The following is a 22,746-nucleotide window of genomic DNA, read 5'->3' as shown; positions in this document are numbered from 1 at the left end:
CAAGAGGAATGAGCTTGGAGAGGAGAGTAGATGAGGAAATCAGAGAGAAGCAAGGGAAGACAGGCAAGAGGATCTGGGATGCAGTGGAGCCAGAGATATTCATTGGAGTGAGAAATGTGCCTCGACGAGACTGATGGGAAATGGGGCAAGATGACATCTGAAATGGAAAGGATGGAAGAGGAAATGTAGATAAAAGAAAGCAAATAATGGAAGGACAAATATACGCTTTGGAGGTAAGAGAAAATAGATGTACATGAATGTGAAAAGAGGTTTGATGAAATATAAGGAAATAATATGAGGAGATGCTCTGAAAACTTGAGTTGCGCCCCCTAGTGTTTGTAGATATTAATACACACAGTAGCATGTGAAGTTTTTTCCTAACAAAATTATAAATCAAATACAAATTAGTTTTAATTTTATTTTTGAGACAGTTCATGCTTCCCCGAATGAGAAAATTAAACTGAGCATTTGATTTATCATTTGAGCAGCTGTTTTGATCTTTTTAAGCATTTGCATTTTCATTTTAATTTTGTTGTTAGGAAAAAACTTCCATAGTTATGATTGAACAACTGTCAAAACTAAATTATAAAGCAAACATTTGGGTAATGATATAATGTGAGGTTATATACAGAAACATTTCTGGTAATCTGAACTAGGCTACTTGTTTAATTAAACTAGTTTAGTTTAATTTCTGTAGAGAAACTGAGGTAAACAAAACAATGCCAAATAAGCATTTTAGTTTAATGAGTAAAACTATTTTTGTACTACTGCATAACTTAAATACAACCATAATTTACTATTATTTTATTATTACTTTCATTTTTAAACGTAAGTTGCCAACAATATTATCAGAATCAGAAAAAGCTTGATTGCCAATATGCTTAGGATACACATAGGCCTACAAAGAATTTGTCCTGGTGAGAAAAGCTTCCAGTGCACAGACAGAATGACAGTGAGTGACCATATACAGTGGCGAGAGGTGACTTTTTTAACCGGGTATGCTGGGTGGCGCGTCATGTCAAAAAATTAATGGTAAATTCAAATTGGATGGGTTTATAATAAGCTAGTTCGTTTAGACCGTCAGACTCAGTTGGTTTCATGAAATAGCAGCACAGTCAAAAGTATTTCTAATAATTTGGACCTTTTCTTGAAATTTACTTTTACTTGTTGAGATATGCCTTCATAATTAAGCACCTTTAAGAAGTTGTGATTGTGATGTTTGAGTAGAGGAAGTCGCCACGCGCGAAATGGGCGTTTGCAAAATGTGCTGTAAGTTTGTAATTCTGCTAGGTGCCACTATTGTCACAGAAACTACACAGGCTGAAATTACTTCACATTTAAACGGTACAGCAGTACACGGACAAAATGAGCTCAGCTGACAGACAAGATAGAACAGGTTACTTGATATATGAAACAAAGTCTCGGCTTTTATTTTTTGAAAGTTTTATTACGAAATTCAAATTAATGCAGTGTGAGATGTAGCGCCTCAGTTCAAGCGAAGCGGTAGCGCGCCTGAATGAACATCAGGGTGTGTGTTGAAAGAACCAGTATCATGGCTTGTATCATCAAGTAGTTGCTCAGTCGGTGTAAACTGCTTGCTAACAATGTCAAAAAAGCCATTTAGTGCCCATAAACTGTCTAATATACTCTACTGAGGAGCATTTTGCAAAATATAGTCTTTAAAATTCGCGTTTGAAAGGGTTGACTTTAAAACTGTAACAGTTACATTTACATTTAACGCCTTTCAAAAGTTACTGAAACTATAAATGTACTCTTTTACCTCATGTCATGGAGGCTGATGAATCGGATGCAAAACTCATCCGTTGGTACTCTCAAGCCAGTCATCAAGGCAAGCCTCTGGTTTCTACTTATTTTTAATTTCTTGAGAGTACCAATAGAGGCCGCTAAATCAAATCAATTTTCAAAGAGATGTAACGGTATTAGAGCTGTTTTAATGCTGTCTGAAATACAATGCAATGAAATGAAATAAAATAAAATAAAGACATTGATATAATACTTGAAAGTATTATACTTTTGGCCTACGTAAATATATTATATGTTATACTTTAGAAGTGTTGTACTTGGTGTACTTCTGTGGACTTTATAAATTCTACACTTAATTTCACTTTAACATAAGGAGCTTTGGCATTTAGAACGAGTTTATAACTCCTTGCACTCTACTACTTTTCAGCAGTGAAACTTTGGTAGGGGAAGAAGATTTCTAGAAAAAGGATTGTGGTTAAAGATGTTCTGCTTTTAACTGAACCACAAACTTGGAAAGTCCTGATGATGACATTCTTATGACAAATTATTTTTGGTTGATGTCATAAACTGTTAAATATATCTGGAAAAAAGAAATTCTGAAAAATTATAAAAATAGATAAAATTAAAAAAAAAAAAAATAAATATATATATATATATATATATATATATATATATATATATATATATATATATATATATATATATATATATATATATATATATATATATATATATATATATATATATATATACACAACTCGAATTCCGGAAAAGGTGGGACGTTTTTTAAATTTGAATAAAATAAACTAAAAGACTTTCAAATTACATGAGCCAATATTTTATTCACAATAAAACATAAATAACATAAAATTTCTCTGTTTAAACATTTGTTCTCCACAAAATGAGCTCATTTCAAATTTGATGCCTGCTACAGGTCCCAAAATAGTTGGGACGGGGACATGCTTACCATGGTGTAGCATCTCCTCTTCTTTTCAAAACAGTGTGAAGACGTCTGGGCATCACAGTAATGAATTTTTGAAGTTTTGGTGTTAGAATTTGGTCCCATTCTTGCCTGATATAGGTTTCCAGCTGCTGAAGAGTTTGTGGTCGTCTTTGACATATTTTTCGTTTAATGATGTGCAAAATGTTCTCTGTAGGTGAAAGATATGGATTTTGGCAGGCCAATTCAGCACCCGGACTCTTCTACGACGAAGCCATGCTGTTGTAATAGCTGCAGTATGTGGTTTTGCATTGTCCTGCTGAAATTCACAAGGCCTTCCCTGCAATAGACGTCATCTGGAAACCTTTATATACCTTTCAGCATTCATAGTGCCTTCCAAAACATGCGAGCTGCTCACACCGTATGCACTTATGCACCCCCATACCATCAGAGATGCTGGCCTTTGAACTGAAAGCTCATGACACGCTGGAAGGTCTCCCTCCTCTTTAGCCCGGAGGACACTGCGTCTGTCATTTCCAACTATAATGTCAAATTTGGACTCATCTGACCACAGACCACTTTTCCACTTTGAAGCAGTCCAATTTAAATGAGCCTTGGCCCACAGGACATGACAGCGCTTCTGGACCATGTTCACATATGGCTTCCTTTTTGCATGATTGAGGTTTAGTTGGCATCTGCAGATGACACGGGAGATTGTGTTTGCCAACAGTGGTTTCTGGAAGTATTCCTGGGCTCATTTTGACACAATGATGCTGATGAGTGATACAGTTTCGTCTGAGGGCCCGCATCCGATAAAGGTCTTCGGCCTTGTCTCTTACACACAGAGAGTTCTCCAGTTTCTCTGAATCTTTTGATGATGTTATGCACTGTAGATGTTGAGATTTACAAAGCCTTTGCAATTAGACATTGAGGAACATTGTTTTTAAAGTATTCCACAATCTTTTTACGCACTCTTTCACAGCTCTGCCCGTCTTTACTTCTGAGAGACTCTGCCTCTTTAAGACATCCCTTTTATAGCTAATCATGTTACAAACCTGATATAAATTAACTTAATTAGTTGCTAGATGTTCTCTCAGCTGAATCTTTTCAAAATTTCTTGCTTTTTCAGCCATTTGTTGCCCCTGTGCCAACTTTTTTGAGACCTGTAGTAGGCATCAAATTTGAAATGAGCTCATTTAGTTGATAAAAGTGTACAAATTCTCTGTTTAAACATTTGTTATGTTATCTATGTTCTATTGTGAATAAAATATTGGCTCATGTGATTTGAAAGTGCTTTAGTTTTCATTTTATTCAAATTTAAAAAACGTCCCAACTTTTCCAGAATTTGGGTTGTAATAAAAGACTTAAAATGTTTTAGCATTTCTCTCTAAACAAATCTTTAATCATCACCACTCACTTTTGTTTTATAATGGTAATTTTATTTATTTTTATTTTTTTCTAAAGTTATTTTACAAAAATATCATAAAAACTCAATTAAATGTGTTTTATTAATCTTATTAATCAAACACGGTCCACACTCATGTTCAGTATTCTCACTATGTCCTCATGTTCTGTTCCAGTCTTTAATCAGTTTGATTATTTATCTGGATTTGGATCATGTGGGGTTTGTCTATTTATGTCCACTTGACATTTTCTAATAGCTCTCTTTGGCAGGTAGAGTAGGTTAAAGACAAGATTGCAAAGTCATTTATAGTTCTCAGGGATTTGTTTTATGTAACAGATTAGCCTCCACATCCACTGTGCATAGTTGAGATGTTAGTGTAGCTGGTGACAGCAAAGCTTAATCCTCTGACCTGCCTTGGGCAGCGAGTGTGCATCTGTGCTTTTCATCTCTCTTTATCACTCCTTCAGGAAGGTGCAGCAACTTGCCTATCTGCATCTGCTCTTGGAGAGAAGAAAAAAGAGAGAAAGCATGCCCTGTCTGCACACGGAGTCCCTACCCTCTTTGCCCGCTGAAGGCAGGTATGGAGACACCTCAACCCACAGGGGGTCTCAAGGGTCCAGGTCCAAATCTGGTAAAAAAGGGAAGAATGGAGAGAAGGGTGCACGTGTGGAAAGGAATGACAGCGAGAAAGAACAGAGTGTCATAACCAGTGCTGGATGGTTCTACTCACCGCTCTGGACCCCAGGTACCAAAACACAGAGACTGGGATTCAGGATGGGAAAGGAAAGCGAGAGAGTGAAGGCATGGCTGGATGATCATTCAGATTCCGCCAGGTCTTACTTTAACAGATCTCCAAGGTGAGTAATTTAGTGGTATCTGTTCTGAGAGAGTGTGAAAAAAAACTTGAAATTATATGTGATGTGATGCATTTTTAATCATGTGTATTCGTTCTCAAAATGAATTTAAAGTTTGAAAATGGCCTCAAACCCTCAAACACCAACACAAAGTAACTATTTCAGCTTATCAGGGTACTTTTTTTAAAAATGATTTTAAATTGAAAAATGAATACATTAACCAGTAAGGAAATGTATAATTTAAATCTATTATAAATTAACTTGCAGACGTTGTTTGATGAAAAGACCACCATAGTTCAGTATGAATTTTAATTTGGTCTTGTGACATAACTATACTGGTCACCACCAGTGTTGGGGAAAGTATCTTTTAAAAGTAATGCATTACAATATTGCTTTACTCCCTAAAAAAGTAAGTAATTGTGTTACTTAGTTTACTTTTTTATAGACCGTAATGCATTATGTTACTTCCGCATACACCTTGCTTGTTTGTTTTTTAATAAAAAAGTATCTTTTGGCAAATGTAAAGGCCCTTTCACATCAAAAGTGAAATAAATAAGCCTAAATCTGAAGGAAATGCAAATTCAGACCTGCACAGTAAAGAGCGCAGCTCGAACAAACCTTTCAGCTTTCCCGCCATTCTGGATTGCAGAAGAATAGTAAACAAAAAAAATTAAACACATATGTAGGAAAACAAAGTAACTTGCATTGGTTATTCAAAAAAGTAACTCAGATATTTTGTTGTAAATTTAAAAGTAATGCATTACTTTACTAGTTACATGTACTTAAAAAAAGTAATTTGATTACCTAACTTGCGTTACTTGTAATGCATTACCCCAACACTGGTGACCACCCATAGTCTTTAGGGATGGCTTTAAATTATATATTTTAGCCATAGCTTTGCCCAAATTTCTAGCGGTGCCGTTTAATCTGCTCTGTCCCTTCTGTTTTTAGATATTGGTTGAACGGCTGTGTAGAAAGAGCCCAGGCAGTGCAAACCCTCATAACTGAGCCAAGGTCTAGGATGACTAGCAGACGCAGGGTGTCCCACCCTATATGTGGGCCCTCTCGAGGGCTTGTGCATCCTGCCACAATGGAAAGACCAAACTCCTGCTTTTCCCTCCATCAGATTGATAATCCTGAGAGTTTGGACCACTACGAGGGGCTTTCTCCTCAATCACTGCAGTCTACACACTTTCCATTTTCACCTTGTGTGTCAAGGTCAAAGTGTTTGCCACATTCTCTGAGCTCCTCAAGTCCAGCGGGACAGTGTAGAAGAGGAGAGTCCTGTAACTTCATGATGCGCCTCGTTGATGGTCTGAGTAGACCTCTACAGGTCAAAAACCTCTGTCTTCAGGTCCTACAACATCTCTGTGAGATCACTCAGGCTCAGCGCTGCTGTCTCTCAATGACTACGGTGGACAAAACAGGTTTGAAGTGTTTGGGTCCTGTCTTCCAATCAGATGAGGAGTCTGTCTACGGCTACACACAGGCAGAGTGGTGCAAGTGCATTATGGGATATGTGGTCAGCACTGGCAGGCCTCTTAACATCAGGGATGCCTGTGAGGTAATAAATGGGGGTATTCCATGTCTAATCTGGACTTTACACATCCCCTCACAGTCAGTTCAGGTCACTGGAGAACTCTGGGCCAGGATTCCCCAATAACAGTAACACTTAAGATTACTCGGGCACTTTAGGACTGAACTGAACTAATTCTTTGTCAGACTGAGTGTTAATCCAAGGTGCTTTAGGTTATCATATTCAGAGCTTGTCTAGGCTTTTAATAGTTTAAAGACTTTAAATCTGGTGTTAGGGTTCAAATGACAATAAAATGGTATGGCTGCCAAAACACAGGGGGTGGGTCATTGACCATTAAAAGGTCTTACAGCAGCATTCGATAATGACACAAACAAATAAATAATCATAAGAATGAAATTCCAGTTATGAAAATGGAAAGCAGCGTTAGTTTAACATGTTTGAAAACATGAAGATGAGGATGAATTTCTTGTTAGATAAAGAGGCTGAATATCTTATACATTTTTTAAAGTGTCTTGTGATTTAGATTTCATTATTTTATTTTTTTAGATATGCGTTGATATTAATAAACAGCCAATATTGATAAGCAGATTGATGAATCGCCAGTAAATTTCTATACTATTTTGTAAATAAATTAAAATAAAACACTAAAATGTAAAATAAATCATTTTAAATTCTATAAGTTATTTTAGGCAGCACAACAAAATACTGTACAGTAGAAAATAAGATATGAGCAGACAAACTGATAACCAATAAATGGCTAATATTAAATTTCTATACTTTTTCTGTCTAAATAAATTCTAATTAAAACTCTAAAAACTAAAATAAAATAAAAAAAAACAATTGAATTTAGGACACACAACCTATTACAGAACAATATGAAAAATGGTTATTTATTTTGAGGTTTGATAAAGATTACATTTAACGGTCTTATTAAATTATAAGTGTTTTAAAGATTACATTTTAGAGCATTAGGTAACCTCAATGTAAAATTAGGGGAAATGAGCATGCGCAATTAAATATTTAATGCTGACAGACACGGATAAATTAAAAAAAGAATAACTTAGATATACTTATTTGATACCAATATATAAAGCATCTTCAGATTTATCGGAATTGAGTATGCGTGGGGAAAAAAATGTGAGATTTACTGTACTTTTGAGTCTTTATACGCTTTGGGGCAAATGAGTGGGACGGGAAATCCTTCCCTGCTCTAAGCTTTAAACCCTGTTTTGGCACTATGATAGCTGACAGAATGTGAGCAGAGAAGAGAGAGAGACAGAATGAATAGCAGAGAAACTTAACCCGTACCTCTCTCAGAAACATGCCACTCAACTTTCAACTTTACCTCACTTTAAGTGGTTAATCCCGTTATGCCTCTGAAATTTCTCACGTTTGACTGTACAGACAGTCATAATACAACATACACTGTCATCACCTCAAAGATAACAGTGTCAGGGACGTGCACAGACATTTTGGAGGTCAGGGGCTCAAGTGGAAAAAAGGGCACTTCTCATAATTATTTCTTAAAAAAAATAAATAAACAAAACGTTAAATATATTAACACAAATCTGACTTCCTGTTTTTGGCCCACAAGCATAATTAAAAATATAATATTGGTTATCGTATAATCTTCTTTATGACATAAATGCCACAGCCACTGTAATGTCTTGAACAAGAATATATGGACAACAAAACATGCACACTCAGAGCGAGGGTTTAAACTTTTATTGATGTATTGTATTCTCCTTTGCAAGCGTAGATTTAAGAATGATAGCATTTTGCAATGCTGTATTAAATGGTTATAATAAATCATACATCCTTAGAAAACTGTCTAATAATGCGGTTCATGAATTCACGTCAATGCTCCTCTTCCGGTATTAACAGCCCTACAGATATCTTTATCATGATTTAAAACGCATAGCACATTAAAAAAATGTAAATTATACTATGACAAATTGCATTAATATCAAATCAGGCAGATGTGTTGCTGGTGGTCAAATTATTAATGCGGCGTTAAAAGTATGATCTCACCCTTAAATAGCCAGGAATTTCATATGTTTGTGAACAAACAGGCTACCTGAAAGAGATGCACAGGATTAATCTAGAGCTTTTTTTCTTTTTCGCTTGATGTGTACTAAATAACCTGAATAAGTTATTTAAACTATCCTTTTATAGGATCCAAGATTTCAGATTGAACCGTATGAGAGGGGAGAGGACAGACCAAAGAGTATTCTCGGTGTGCCCATCCTGAACCACAAAAAGGAGGTTGGACAGTTATATTATATATATATTTATTGTCGTTATGCTATATGTCCAGCATTGCATTAGTAACACTAACAAGATTGGTTGTATAATTTTATATTATATTATTTATGTCTGTAATTTGAATCTGTAATCTATACCAGTCAATTTTAGTAGTTATGAACATTATTATTATTATTAATCTGTCTATGGACTGATTTTGGCAGGTTATAGGTGTCATCATGGCTGTGAACAAAAGCAGGCCGGGCAGCTGTTTCTCTGAGCAAGATGAGAAAGCAAGTATTGATCAATATTAAACATAGCAAACATTTTGCTTTTCAAAAATCTGAAATTCAGTAATGCAGAGTACATGTACAATTTTGTTAATTACACATGAAAATTGAATATGAATTGTATGTGACGCAGGCCACATATCTCTAATAAATAATGAAAGCTAACTTTTGATATGTTACTTGAATGAATGAGTCAAAGAATGAGACAGCGTTTTGCCTCTAGGTGCTGTCGTCACACATGGTGTTGTTCGGACTGATCCTGGAAAACAGCCAGCTGTGTGAGAGTTCTGAACAAGAGAGCAAACGCAACCAGGTAAATCACATTATTACAAGGTAAGTCATTAATTTCGGACACCTTTATCTAAAGTGACGTACAAATGAGGAATGCAACAACATGAGTGATTTCTCTGAAGGAGACATAACATGCTTATCACAAAGAACTAATTGAAAATAAGATATTTTGACAATATACAGTACAATTTGCACTTACATTTTTACTTGTAGTAACAGTACAAAGTAAACAATACCATGGCACTATGATATATATATATATATATCATAATGAATGATTAATCCTACATTGTACAGGTATGTTACTTTAGGGATTCATCTTAAATTCACAGTTTTTATAATTTACTGTTGTTATAATTATGGTGGATTCAATTGGCAGGTACTGTTGGAGTTGGTCCAGCTGGTGTCACATGACTACCCCTCTGTGGATGACATGCTCAGCAAAATGGCTGCCATCATCCTGCCAGTGACAAAAGCACAATACTGTACTGTTTTCATCTCAGATAACAACTCCACGGTAGTACAAAAATCAATAAAAGTTTATGGATAATTAATTCATTGTTAAAACAAAAAGAATTCTTCATTTGTATATTAGCATCTGTAAAGTTTTGTTGTTTTCTAGCTTAAAGGGTTAGTTCACCCGAAAATGAAAATTCTGTCATTAATTACTCACCTTAATGTTGTTCCAAACCTGCAAGACTTTCGTTCATCTTCGGAACACAAATGAAGATCTTTTTGATGAAATCTTTCTGTCCCTCTGTTGGCTGCCTTCGTAACTGAAACTTTGACGCTTCAAAAAGGTCATAAAGAGGTCATAAAAATTTTTCCATATGAACTGAGTGGTTTAGTCCAAATTTTCTGAAGAGACACGATCATCTTTATATGATGATTGAATTTAGGCTTTTATTCACATAAACATTCATTAACTCATGCATCAGTTGTGGTAAACAGAAGCTCAAGCAATCGAGTCTCTTCGGAAAATTTGGACTAAACAACTCAGTTCATATGGATTAATTTTACGATCTCTTTATGAACTTTTTGAAGCATCAAAGTTTCAGTTGCCTAACTGTCTATGGAGGGACAGAAAGCTCTCAGATTTCATCAAAAAGATCTTTATTTGTGTTCCGAAGATGAACGTCTTATGAAAGTCTTACATGTTTGGAATGACATGAGGGTGAGTATAATGCCAGAATTTTCATTTTTGGGTAAACTAACCCTTTAAGTCATTCACTTTCATTTAATTTCTTGTAAAGGTTAAAAAACAAGCTCATGAAAAGCTTTTGAAACTGAACTACTAAAAACAGCTTGATAAGTTGATACTGATAGATCTGGTTTTTATGTCTTGTAGGGGGCTTTTTCAAGGATGGTCCATATTGAAGACACCAATGGCTCTGTCCAATGTTCCACAAGGTAAATAAATGTACAGTTATAATTTGATCACGACACAAAATAACATTTACTTTGATTTGTTTAAGCACATAATGTTGAAAGCCACATAATAACAGTGTTCAAAATTGTTCACTTTGAAATGAAAATTACCCCAAGCTTTACTCACCCTCAAGCCATCCTAGGTGTATATGACTTTATTCTTTCTGATGAACACAATTGGAGAAATATTAATAAATATCTTGACGCATCCAAACTTTATAATGGCAGTGAACAGGGGTCACGAATATGAGCTGAAGAAAGTGTCTCCATCCACATCCATCCATCATAAACGTTAGGATGAGATCTCGTGTCACGAGATCTCGCGAGACTGAAATGTGACGAGATTTCTTGTCGAGGCGAAAAGTAGTCTCGTGATGTTGCCATGACAGAGTGTTAGGATGATTAGGAAAGAATATGCCAGCGCTACGTTTACATTACGCCTCCACTGTCGTTTTGCTTTGTATTTAAATAAACATTTAATTCAGTTGGATGACGGTTGCCGCTGCTCCATATTTACAGAGTTGAGTGAAAGTAAACGCGAGCGCGAGCGCATTCAAACGCGATTTCAATACCCGCATTTTGAAAGCCGCTTCCTGATGAATGCAAATATCTTCCAATATGAAAGCTATTTTAGGCTGGGCAGTGTAGTTGTAACCATTTCTTAGCTCTGTATCAAAGAAAAATTTGGTCTTATTTGCATTTTGAATACTGAGAGTGCGATTATAGTTGCACTTATTGTAAAGTGTTACCATAAAAATGAATAAGAGTTTTATCTTAATCTTATTAAGCACAAACAATAAGGTTTCATTTGTTAACATTAGTTAATGCACTGTGAACTATCATTAACTACTGAATGACTATTTTTAGAAAACTAACATAAACAAAAATTACTAAATACTGTAGCACATATATTGCTCATTGTTAGTTGATGTTGGTTAATTAATGTTAATAAATGAGACCTTATTGTAAAGTGTTACCATTATTATTTATACTGTTTTTATGATCAGTTTGTGGAAAGGAGTTCAGTTAGGAGGTCAAAAGTTGTAGAAGGTCATAAATCATGTACAGTAAGGTCTGAAGAGACTGAAATCATACAGAAGATAATTCAGTCAGTCGAGTTTGTGGCATAACCTTTTACAGTACTTGAGTATTCTTGTCTTTTACTGCATATGATAATTCATACTCAGAAAGTAGAACTGAAATGACATTCATTACAAGATGATTAGTTAAAAGTTAAAACATTTCAAATACACCTGCAGAATAGTCATGTATTTCGCCATTGAGGATTTCTTAAAAATAGTGTGTAAAAATCTTATCTCGTCTCGTGAACTCAATCTCGAGTCTCGTCTCGTCTCGTCTCATGAGATAACTGTCTAGTCACACCCCTAATAAACATACTTCACATGACTCTGAGGGGTTAATAAAGTCCTTCTGAAGTGAAGCAATACATTTGTGTAAAAAAAAAATATCCATACTTAACAAGTTATGAAGTAAAATATCTAGCTTCCACCAGACTGCCTTCTGTATTCTACTTACGAAGAAAGTGTAAACTGGTGTCAAGTCAGTTAAGTTTTTTCCTTAATTCGAATAGGGAAGACATAGGACATAGCGTAAGCTTTTTGCGAAGTTTTACACTTACTTTGTACATTGAATACGGAAGCCAGTCTGACGGAAGCTAGATATTTTACTTCTTTTTTTTTTTTTACACAAATGCATCGCTTTGCTTCAGAAGGCCTTCATTAACCCCCCGGAGCCACATGGAGTACACGTTTGTGATGGATGGCTGCACTTTCTTCAGCTCATACTCATGACGCCTGTTTTCTAAGATTATAAACCTCGGATGCTTCAGGATGCTTATTAATATTTCCCTGATTGTGTTCATCAGAAAGAAGAAAGTCATTTATACCTAGGATGGCTTGAGGGTGAATAAAAATTGGGGTAATTTTCATTTGAAAGTTAACTAATCCTTTAATACTTCAGCAAACAAAAAAGCAATAAAACATATCTTTATTCATATGTATAAGTTTAGCATGTTTATGTCAGCTAAATGTAAAATGGCAGGTGTAACTGTAATCTTCAGGGATTGTGACACCAGTGACACCAGCTACATGTATGCTGTTCATGTGCTAAACTCTATGGAGACGCTAAACATTGCCAACAGGCCTGTAAGTTGATCTGATCAATTCACTGATTGTCACTCTGCTGTTTATATATAATCTTACCAATAACACCTATTTATAAATACTTTTTCTAATGTATTGATTGGGATCATTCTGAAACCAATGATAGATTTTTATAGTCTTTCTTCCTTTGTTACATATAGGGAAAAACATGTGACCGAAAAGTACCTCTTATCTGGGATTTTCCCTATATGTTTCTGACATACGCTGTTATTGTGTGTTCTCCAAGGCCCAGATTTCCAAGGTCTCTCAGATTAGAAGTTTGATTGGCACACCTCTGAAAGGCAAACAGAGAGGTAAAGTCATAGGTAAATGTTTCCCCAGTCTTGTATTGTTCCATAGAACCAAAACTCTCAATTATCATGCTTTCCCAGAGTATTCATTGTTTCAGACTTTTTATTTTATAGCTCAAGAGATGATGTTATATTATATTACATATAACAAGAGTATACAGTTCTAAATTTAACCTGGATAACAATTTGGTTTTGGTTTGGTATTCCGAAGAATTTGTTGACAAATTTTTTGAGTTCATACTGAAATCCCATACTTGGACAATCAGCAGTTTGTGATGTTGTTAAGATCATTTTTTATACTGTTTAAAGAGGTGACACATGAGATAACTGGTGTTTTTTAACTCCTCTAGGGTCAAAACTCTTCATTTGCTCCCTTTATAATGTCACTGATGCAATTAAAAATATCTAATTTGTGATTTGCCTCAGTTCAGATACAGATATTACAGCCCATTCTGTTAGTTGACAGCGATACTGGTATGAAAATACACTGTTTAGACAGTATACATATTGCTTTCTTCATATAGGTGTGTGCCAGCTAGTCAATAAAAGAAACATGGCCCGCTCTGAGACAGAAGTTTTTAGCCGAGCTGATGAGCTCCTCCTGGAGGACTTTGTGGTGTACTGTGCTCTAGGATTGCAGAAATTCAACATGCAGCAGAAGGCAGATAAAACCAGAGCCAGGCTGGCAGTTACTAAAGAGGTAGGAAATGCCTTCATCACATTCCTTTTGAGTCACTGGAAATCACTTCATATTGTAAGAATAATGAGCAAGTGATTTGAACACTGACTCAACAATTACACTAAACCAGGATTGATTTACATTAAGAAAATCTAATATTTGATGACCATACATTGTTTTTCTTTTTCATTTCATGCTGTGTATGTACGTGTGTGTGTGTTTGCACCTACAGGTCTTATCTTATCAAATCTCTGCTTCACAAGAAGAGATTAATGACTTAGAGGTAACATTCAAAAACTCTTTTAGTACTTCCTTTTATTTTTCTTGAAAGTACCTCTAATCCTTCTACATCTGCACATGACTGGATTTTATCGGTCAAATTATTGTGCAACAGTGGTAAAGTTTGAAATTGTTGATGAGATCAAGGAATATGCAACTTTCTGTGGTTAGGGTCATTTATTCTTGTGTGTGTTTGTGATTTTGTCAGTTGCACCAGTCAACTCAGGACATTTTTTCAGTGTGTCATATGAAAGACTCAATCAATCATCATTTCCCCATTTCCCCTTGCTTTCCTTCTCTCCTAGGAGTCCATCATCCCATCAGCAGATGCTCTCTGCCTACTGGATTTTGGCTTCAGTGATTTTAATATTTCACAGGCTGCTATGACTCAGGCCGTTGTGCGCATGTTCCTAGATCTTAATTTGCCCCAGCATTTCAACATTGAGCACAAGGTTTCTGGTTTAATCCTGCTTGGCTCTTCTAAGTAACTTAAAGGTACAATATGTAAAATTTTTGCAGTAAAATATCCAAAAACCACTAGGCTAGTGTTGTCCAGCTGATTACAAACTATCTCTAATATCTCACTATAAATATCTCTAATGTTTTCAACTACTTGTAAATCATGAGAAAATTCCCATTCTAAACAGTGACACGGGGCAGTGCAGTCGCCTGTCAATGACGTCAGTTACCTTTGTTACCGCCTTTACTGACGTAGAAACCACATGACAACAGTGCCGTGGACAAATGCGGAAGTAGTGTCTAGCGTCCAGCAAACCACTAGCTTGCTTCAAGCAGTTCCTTATTTACTTCTTGTACGTTTTATGGTGGATTGTGTTACTTATTTATGGAACATAATTACTGTTTACCATCTGCCGCTTGTTCTGTCGACAAGGACAGCTCCCGTAAACTCATGACCGGAAAAGCGGAAGCGGCGCCGGCGACTGTGTCATAATAAAAGTCCCGCTGCTCGTGAGGCGTGTGTTGATCAATCGCTCCAGCTCCTCGTTCAGCTCCTGCAACACTCGGTCCTGCTCTGCTTCATACTACAGTAACGTTAATAATCGCATCCACAAACATGAGTTCTTCCAGACTCCAATCCCTATTCTTTTGCACCGTCCGTTGAGATGGAGACCACATGTCCCAAGTTTCCGCTCTAAAACTTGGCGTCATCAAACTACGCCTTTGTTTTGAATAGGCTTCTAGTGGAAAAAAATATCACAAATTGTACCTTTAACTAAATTACAATTAAGCTTTGAGTAATGCTTTTGTGGATTTAGAATTGGTATTTCTCTTTGTTTTTCAGACCTTGTGTCAGTGGGTTTTGAGCATACGGAAGTGCTACAGGAACAATGTGGTCTATCATAACTGGAGTCACGCATTATGCACTGCCCAGTGTATGTTTGCCATGCTGCAGACAAAGGACCTACAGGTCAGAATCATAGTCTGTCGATAAGCAATTTGTCCTAATCTTTTAAACTCAGTGCATTGCACATGTAATAAGTTAAAAGGTTTATAATTAATTCATGTCCTCCCAAATCTCTGATATTGCCCTCATATGTTTCCCACAGGATTTTGTGAGACTGTGGTGGGTGGACATCGGTTCCTCTAGGGGGGTCCGGGGGCATGCCCCCCCCGGAGGAAAATTTTGTACATTTTAAATTTAAATGCATAAATCTGGTGTATTCTGAGAGCAAAATTACGTGACTAGATCAATAAAGAAATTTGTTCTCTTGTAAACAATTTTGTGCTCTAAAAGTAATTTATTTATTGGTGATGGTAGGGCACATTAGTCATGTACACAACATATAGTAGGCTAAATGATAGTTCATAAGTGGTCAAAAATGTAGAGTACACATTTAAACCATTAAAAATATGTAGCAAAAGAGGTTACCTTTGTTGAATTAATTTATTTGTGGGAGCCTGTATCTTTGATTTGTTAACCAATCCAGAATGCACTAAACACACCATCTCATTATAGAGAAAAATAACAAATGAATAAAAATATATTCATAAGCTGACCAATAAATAAATAAGTAAACTAGGCGAGTATATAATTCAGCAGCAAAAAATATTCTAGCCTAAAAACTTTGCACAGTAATTTTATAAATCCAAATGTTAATAAAAAGTTAATAATTAAATGTATTTATATTAATGTAACATTAAAAGGCGCTTATTTTAAATGTATTGTGCAGCTTTTTAATGGGGCAACAAGCTATAGATACGACAGAACAAAATAGGCTATTAATAATCTTTCAGTGTGCAAAACCATGTTAATATGAAACGCTTCAAAACAGCAGCAAAAAACCGCTAATGCACATCCCGGGTGCAGAATGATGCGCTTGAAGCAATGTCGAGTCAGAGCGCGCAGTTGTGCTGCGCATTGAAAAGTTCACGGTACAAAGAGAATCCCTGTGTATATCTGACTGTATCTAACAGTTTATTAATCATATGTTTCTTTCATTTTTAAATTCCAGTTATTGTGCGTGTGACACGAATTCATAGTCCTTGTGTTGTGCGATCTAACAGACATCCTGTAGCCAGTATGATGTCATCGTTCAGAAACAGCAATAAACTCCAGCAAGATAAAGTCATTTTATGCAAATCCACAGCTCTTTATCTACATATCAAGTATTATAATGGGAATATATCATATTGGAGAGTTTTACCGTGCTGACTGTCGTTACCGAACGCGACGCGCTGTTTAAATGCTGAATGATTGACAGCTGTAGAGGAGGGAAGAGGAGTTTCTGACCGTGAACTTATCGATATATATTTCTTCTGTCCCTCACATGAAGCTATGGAATGGCTTCAAATGACTTTGAATATAGTCAGGGTTCCTACGTGGTTTGGAAAAGTATGGAATTTGATTTGAGTAATTTCCAGGTCTGGAAAAGTATGGAAAAAAGAAATCAGAGTATGGAAAAATATTTGTGTTTCCAGACTATTGTCTCTATTCAGTTTTCTAATTTATTATACCTGCAAACTAGACACTTTACAGCGAAATTAGCTCTTTTGAAACAAAATACATAATTTATGTGAATCGTGTAGATCCAAAGAGGTTTTTTTCAGGGCGAGCGCGTGTCTCAGGATTCTCACAAGAATCGAAAATGGGCTACTTTCCCATAGACTGGAGTGAGTCGTGATCTTACTTGGTGCTCTGTGGTGTGATAGATCGCTCTAGTGCTCGTGAACCGACCATCTCTTCTGCTTTACTAGTTACAGCGCAAAATAAACATGATTGAACATCCGCAGGAATGTTGAAAGATAAAGTACAACTTACTGAATTCTGTATCACATGCAATCGATCAATCATTGTTTCAACTGCAGAAAGGCATCAATAAAACAGCATGTAAAAAAATCACATTTAGCCTACCTCAGAAAAGCCGTTCAATGGCCAAAATCTCATTATTCAGCTACAAAAATGAACTTCAAGAGGAGCATTTTGCTAAATATGTGCACTATAGGCTATCGCATATTCATTGTATTTGTACTTAACATGTGCTTCGATATTAAATGTATAAATCTGTTTCATGACAGCCACCATTTAAATGTTTAGGCCTAAATAATAAAAAAAGAGAAAAATAATTGTCATTAAAAATTTATATAAACTTCCTTATGTGTAATTTAGCCTATATGAAAGTAGCTTGCAAATCAGTTTTAACCAATTATTATAATGATGTACCAGCTGTGGTTCCTTGTATAATTTACAGCATTAGTTGAATTTTTTTTTTCTTTGCGGAAATTTGCCATGTATTTGACCTGATAGGCCCCAAATGAATCAATATTGAATCGAAGGTAATCAAATCAAAATCAAATTTTCAAAATCAAAATTTTCAAAATCACAATCAAGCAAGCTTCTGAATCAAAATCGCATTCAATTGTGAAATTTGTCAATTCTCAGCCATACTGTCAATAATTTATTATTATTTTTATTTATTTTTATTTTTTTTACTTGAAGGAAATGTTGGTTTTCCCATTTATGTTGTTGTCAGAGTGCACCAGAATGCTTCATTTACATGTTAAAATCACAAAAATCTTCTCCTGGGGGAGGATGCCCCCAGACCCCCCTACACATCACCTTTTACACCTCTTTTTACTTTGCAGATGTTTATAAACTTGTGAATTTCTAAAATTTCTAAAACTGATACTGCGCTTTTGTAGGCTACTTGTACTCGTAGGCTACTCTATAGAAATGTTTTGATACCAACAAATACTGACAACAGAACAGAATGGATAAATCAGAGAAGGATGTCTATGAAGTAAATGTGTCGAATTATTAGAATGTTAAACAAATTAAATATTTACGCCTATGTAGCAAGTGGTATGGTCAGAAAGGGAAACAAAGTCACTACCCTTTTAAACAGGGAATATATTAGTACTTGTAAATTAATCCACAACAGAAGTCACACACACAGCAGCATTGTTTTAAGAAGAGAAGGGCCTAGATGTAAATACTAAATACAAAACTTTATTTCAACAATCAAACACTGATTTAAAAATCACTAAAAGACTGTAAGAACCCTACTACAAACATGAAGCAGAGAAAACATACTTTTTAGACAGAGGCTTACCAATGGCAGAAAAACGTTTGGAAGGAGGTCTGGAAATTTGAGTCTGGAAAAGTATGGAATTTTGAAATGGAAAATGTGTAGGAACCCTGTATAGTGCACGAAAACTTAATTGGTGCTAGTCTACTTATTTTGCTCTATGTCTCCCACTTTTGCCATATAAAAGAGCGCAATTATCAGACGGTAATATATATATCAAACCTAATTTCTGTTTCATTCTGAGACTGTGGCGGGACAAATTAGAATGTGGCGGGCCGCCACAGTCTAGTCAATGTATGGGAAACACTGTGTGTAATTCCAAGCTTACTTAATCTTTCATGTTCTTTCAAATCTGTCTTTAATTACTCACCCTCATGTCATACAGAGTAATTTTAGCAGTCTGGAGGTTCTTGCTCTCATGATTGCCTGTCTGAGCCATGATCTGGACCACAGAGGCGTGAATAACTCCTATATAGAGAGGTAAACTACACTGCTCCGACCCCACTCTGCTAAAGAACATCTCTGACTGTGGTGGTATTATAAACATCTGTCTAAAGCTCATTAATGCTGTGCAGCTACATAAGCCTGATAAGTATTTGGACACACATTAAAACACTATGCAGTTTGCCTCAATATTTTGTTCTGGTAAATAAACAGATGCATTCTTACAGTCTGTTGTACAGCTTTGTATTCTCTTTCTCTCTTTCCCCTATCTTTCTCTCTGTGTGTCTTAGGAGTAACCAGCCTCTGGCACAGCTGTATGGCCACTCATCCCTAGAGCACCATCATTATGACATGTGCCTTCTCATTCTCAACAACCCCGTAAGATCATATAACATCCATCCATCCTTTCATCCATCCATCTATCCATCCATCCATCCATCCATCCATCCATCCATCCATCCATCCATCCATCCACTCATAACATAAACTATCCATCCGTCCATCCATGACATCATTTATCTATCTATCTTTCATACCTCTCACCATTCTTCTCTCTTAGGGCAGTCAGATTCTCAGCTCACTCTCACTGAAGGAATACAGGGCCTGTGTGCAGATGATTGAGAAGAACATTCTGGCAACAGACCTTGCTATTTATATAGAGTAAGCTATAATCCTTTTCCAATTCAAGCTGTAAACACAGTTCAGTAGGACCACTTAAGTAAAAAATTACAAGAGAATTTTTTATTGGCAATTCCTTATTGGCATATTTTGCTAAAGTTACATTTTGGCTCTGATCTAAATTCCCCGTCCTTTTCATGAGCTCCATGAAAGCTAAGACTGGGAACAGCTGCAGCTTCTGGGGACAACCTCCCATTTTTTAACTGGAAGAGCAGCACAAAATCCCCTTTTGAGAACAGAGCATGCATCAATGACAACAGAATGGCACTGATTAAGTTTAACACAAGTTTGAGGAGCTGGGTTGCAAGCAGCATGCAGTGGAAGCAGCCAAGCAAGCAGAAAGATGGATACTGCGTTTAAGTAATGTGCCTTATTTTAGAGTCGCCAATAGAGTCCATAGAATTCGGATCAGCTGATATGGGTGGGGTTGGAATTTGCGAAACAGCTGATAGCGGAGCTTGACTACGAGGCCTGCCTGAACTAACGCAGAACGCTTGATATGTTCACACAAAATACGTTAAAACACAAGCTAAAATGAATGTGTCTGTTTGGGTTTATTTATCCATAGGAGGAGAACTAAGTTCTTTAAACTTGCTCAGAATAACAGCTGTCTTTGGAAGGATGAAGGACATAGAGAACTGCTGAGGTAAAAAATATCCAAACATATATTTTGAAGATTATGCTCATTAATGCACAATATTCACACATTTATGACAAAAAATAATAATAATAAAAAAAAATTATATTTGACCTGATGCACATTCTCACATACAACGTAACCCACCAAAAATCTACATATATTTCTTATACTTCTAACAACACATACATATATGAAATATTTTTTTATGAAAAAACTTTTTTTTCTGCTGTCATTTTATCTGACTGCAGAACAGTGCACGAACAGGAAACACTCACCACATTTTGTTTGCTTGCGACCACTTCCTGTCTCTGTATTAACTGATGTTCATGATCTAAATAGGTCAATGCTAATGACAGCAAGCGACATATGTGCAATAACCAAACCATGGCCAGTTCAGAAGCAGGTGAGCATCTCCCACTCACACATTTGCATGCATGCAGATACACCACAACCACACATGCATGCAAGCACACACATTGAAACACACACACTTATACACGCACATACAAAAATTCCCTTTTCTTTCTCTTCGTCTACAGATTGCTGAACTTGTAGCAACAGAATTTTATGCACAAGGAGACAGAGAAAGGTGTGAATTCAACACTCAGCCAATTGTAAGTATAGTGTTATGTGTTAACTTCCTCTAATTTTTTTTTACTTCATCACTTTTGTACAGGAAGATATATTTAAAAGAAAGAGAGGCACAGTATTTTACAGTTTCCAAAATATTTGTTATGTTGTGCAATTAAAAGATGAATCGCACTTTGAATCTCTTTCTCACAGGATTTGATGGACCGTAAAAACTCCGCTCTTTTACCTCACATGCAGGTTGACTATATCGATGGGATTTGCTCTCCGCTCTATGAGGTGAGGGCCTGCCCGCACACATCCTGTTACAGATGTGTGTCAGTGTGTGTGTTTAGTGAGTAAGAGGCATTTCTGCTGCAATGCTTTGCCTTTGGCTTGCAAAAGAAGTATTTAGTCTGCACCTATGACTTCTCTCTCTTTTACATTCTTTTCCAGGCCCTGGCCAGCATTTGTGAGTCCTGTTCTCCTCTGAAAGAAGGTTGCAGAAGGAACAGAAAACACTGGCAACAGCTGGTAGACTGCAGAAAGGAAGAAGAAAGGATAAAAATGAAAGCACAAAATGGAGAAAAGGAAGAAGCAAGTTAAAGCAGAACTCTCTCGGGTGACCATTCATAGAGTGGACCAGCAAGAGAGGAAACAAAACTCAAAGTCGCATCTGATATTCAGATTATTACTATATACTATATATTTCTCATTTTCTAAGTTATGATTATTAACACTCACCATCTGGTTTGTAGTCAACACTAAAACAATGAAAAGAGGGAAAAACATAACTAACTAGTAAAATAAAGTGCAAGAGATGGACTTGAAAGAGAATGACGCTGACATGATATATCACGAGTTATGCCATTCTTGATTATCAAATACGCCACAGACTTTATTTGGGCAATATTACAAATGACACAAGACTAGTTCTTGACTGGCTTTGTCATACTAATGAATAGTTACTCAATCATTGGTTGCTCTTTGTTTTACAGTACAGTGTAAATATCTAAGAAAATACTGGGTAATATAAGGTAAATACAGGGGTTAACATTAGGTTTAAGGGTAGGTTATTACCCAGTTATTGTAATTACTGTAATAGTGCATGGGGAATGGGACTGTAAAATAAAGTGCTACCAAATGATTTTATGAATTTGGTAACACTTATTTTTAAGGTGTTGTAGGAACACGTTACTACATGTACTTACTTGAATAAGTACAATGTAACTACGTCACCTTAAAAAAGTGTAACCATGAATTTTCTTTAAAAATATGTGTTAAATATTTGTTGAGTTGTTTTAGACAAGAAAGCACAACTTGTTTCTTGATTCTACTAAATAATGCTTCTGTTCGTTCCTCAAAAGGATTCATTTTAATTAAACTCATGTACTGGTTCAACTGAAAACATAAAAACATATTGTTGATGGAGTGATTTCTAATAATAAAAGTGTTTTGAATATAAAACATGAAAAACAAATGAGTCTGTTATGTTTTTAGAACACACTAATAGTGTTGAATTTAATTGATTTATTACTCCCACATTGACATGTTGACTTGATAATCTAACATCACAGTCATAAGTGTTTCCTGTAATATAAAGAAATACTTGCCATTGTTCAAAGTGCAACAAAATTAGCGGTAGATAATGGGGGAGTGCCTGACGGTGCAACAGAATGGTGTTTT

The 22,746-nt window shown here is 35.9% G+C and overlaps 1 protein-coding gene across 1 annotated transcript; it reads left to right on the top strand.

The window, feature by feature from the left end:
- The first annotated feature begins 72 nt into the window (after positions 1-72).
- pde5aa (phosphodiesterase 5A, cGMP-specific, a) lies at positions 73-22,596 on the top strand. Its single transcript, XM_067403974.1, has 22 exons — positions 73-233; positions 4,577-4,966; positions 5,915-6,527; positions 8,676-8,765; positions 8,969-9,037; positions 9,258-9,347; positions 9,705-9,842; positions 10,674-10,735; positions 12,834-12,918; positions 13,169-13,241; positions 13,751-13,926; positions 14,138-14,188; positions 14,490-14,636; positions 15,488-15,613; positions 19,117-19,211; positions 19,466-19,553; positions 19,735-19,835; positions 20,422-20,499; positions 20,833-20,896; positions 21,033-21,107; positions 21,277-21,360; positions 21,517-22,596. Exons 2-22 carry the CDS (start codon positions 4,638-4,640, stop codon positions 21,664-21,666), a joined length of 2,784 nt encoding a protein of 927 aa, XP_067260075.1. The 5' UTR covers positions 73-233; positions 4,577-4,637; the 3' UTR covers positions 21,667-22,596.
- The last annotated feature ends 150 nt before the right edge of the window (positions 22,597-22,746 follow it).

Source organism: Chanodichthys erythropterus, chromosome 12 (assembly GCF_024489055.1).
Source record: "Chanodichthys erythropterus isolate Z2021 chromosome 12, ASM2448905v1, whole genome shotgun sequence".
Classification (NCBI taxonomy): Eukaryota; Metazoa; Chordata; class Actinopteri; order Cypriniformes; family Xenocyprididae; genus Chanodichthys; species Chanodichthys erythropterus.
The sequence above is the reverse complement of the archived record's forward strand: the minus strand, read 5'-3'. Positions and strand labels throughout refer to the sequence as shown.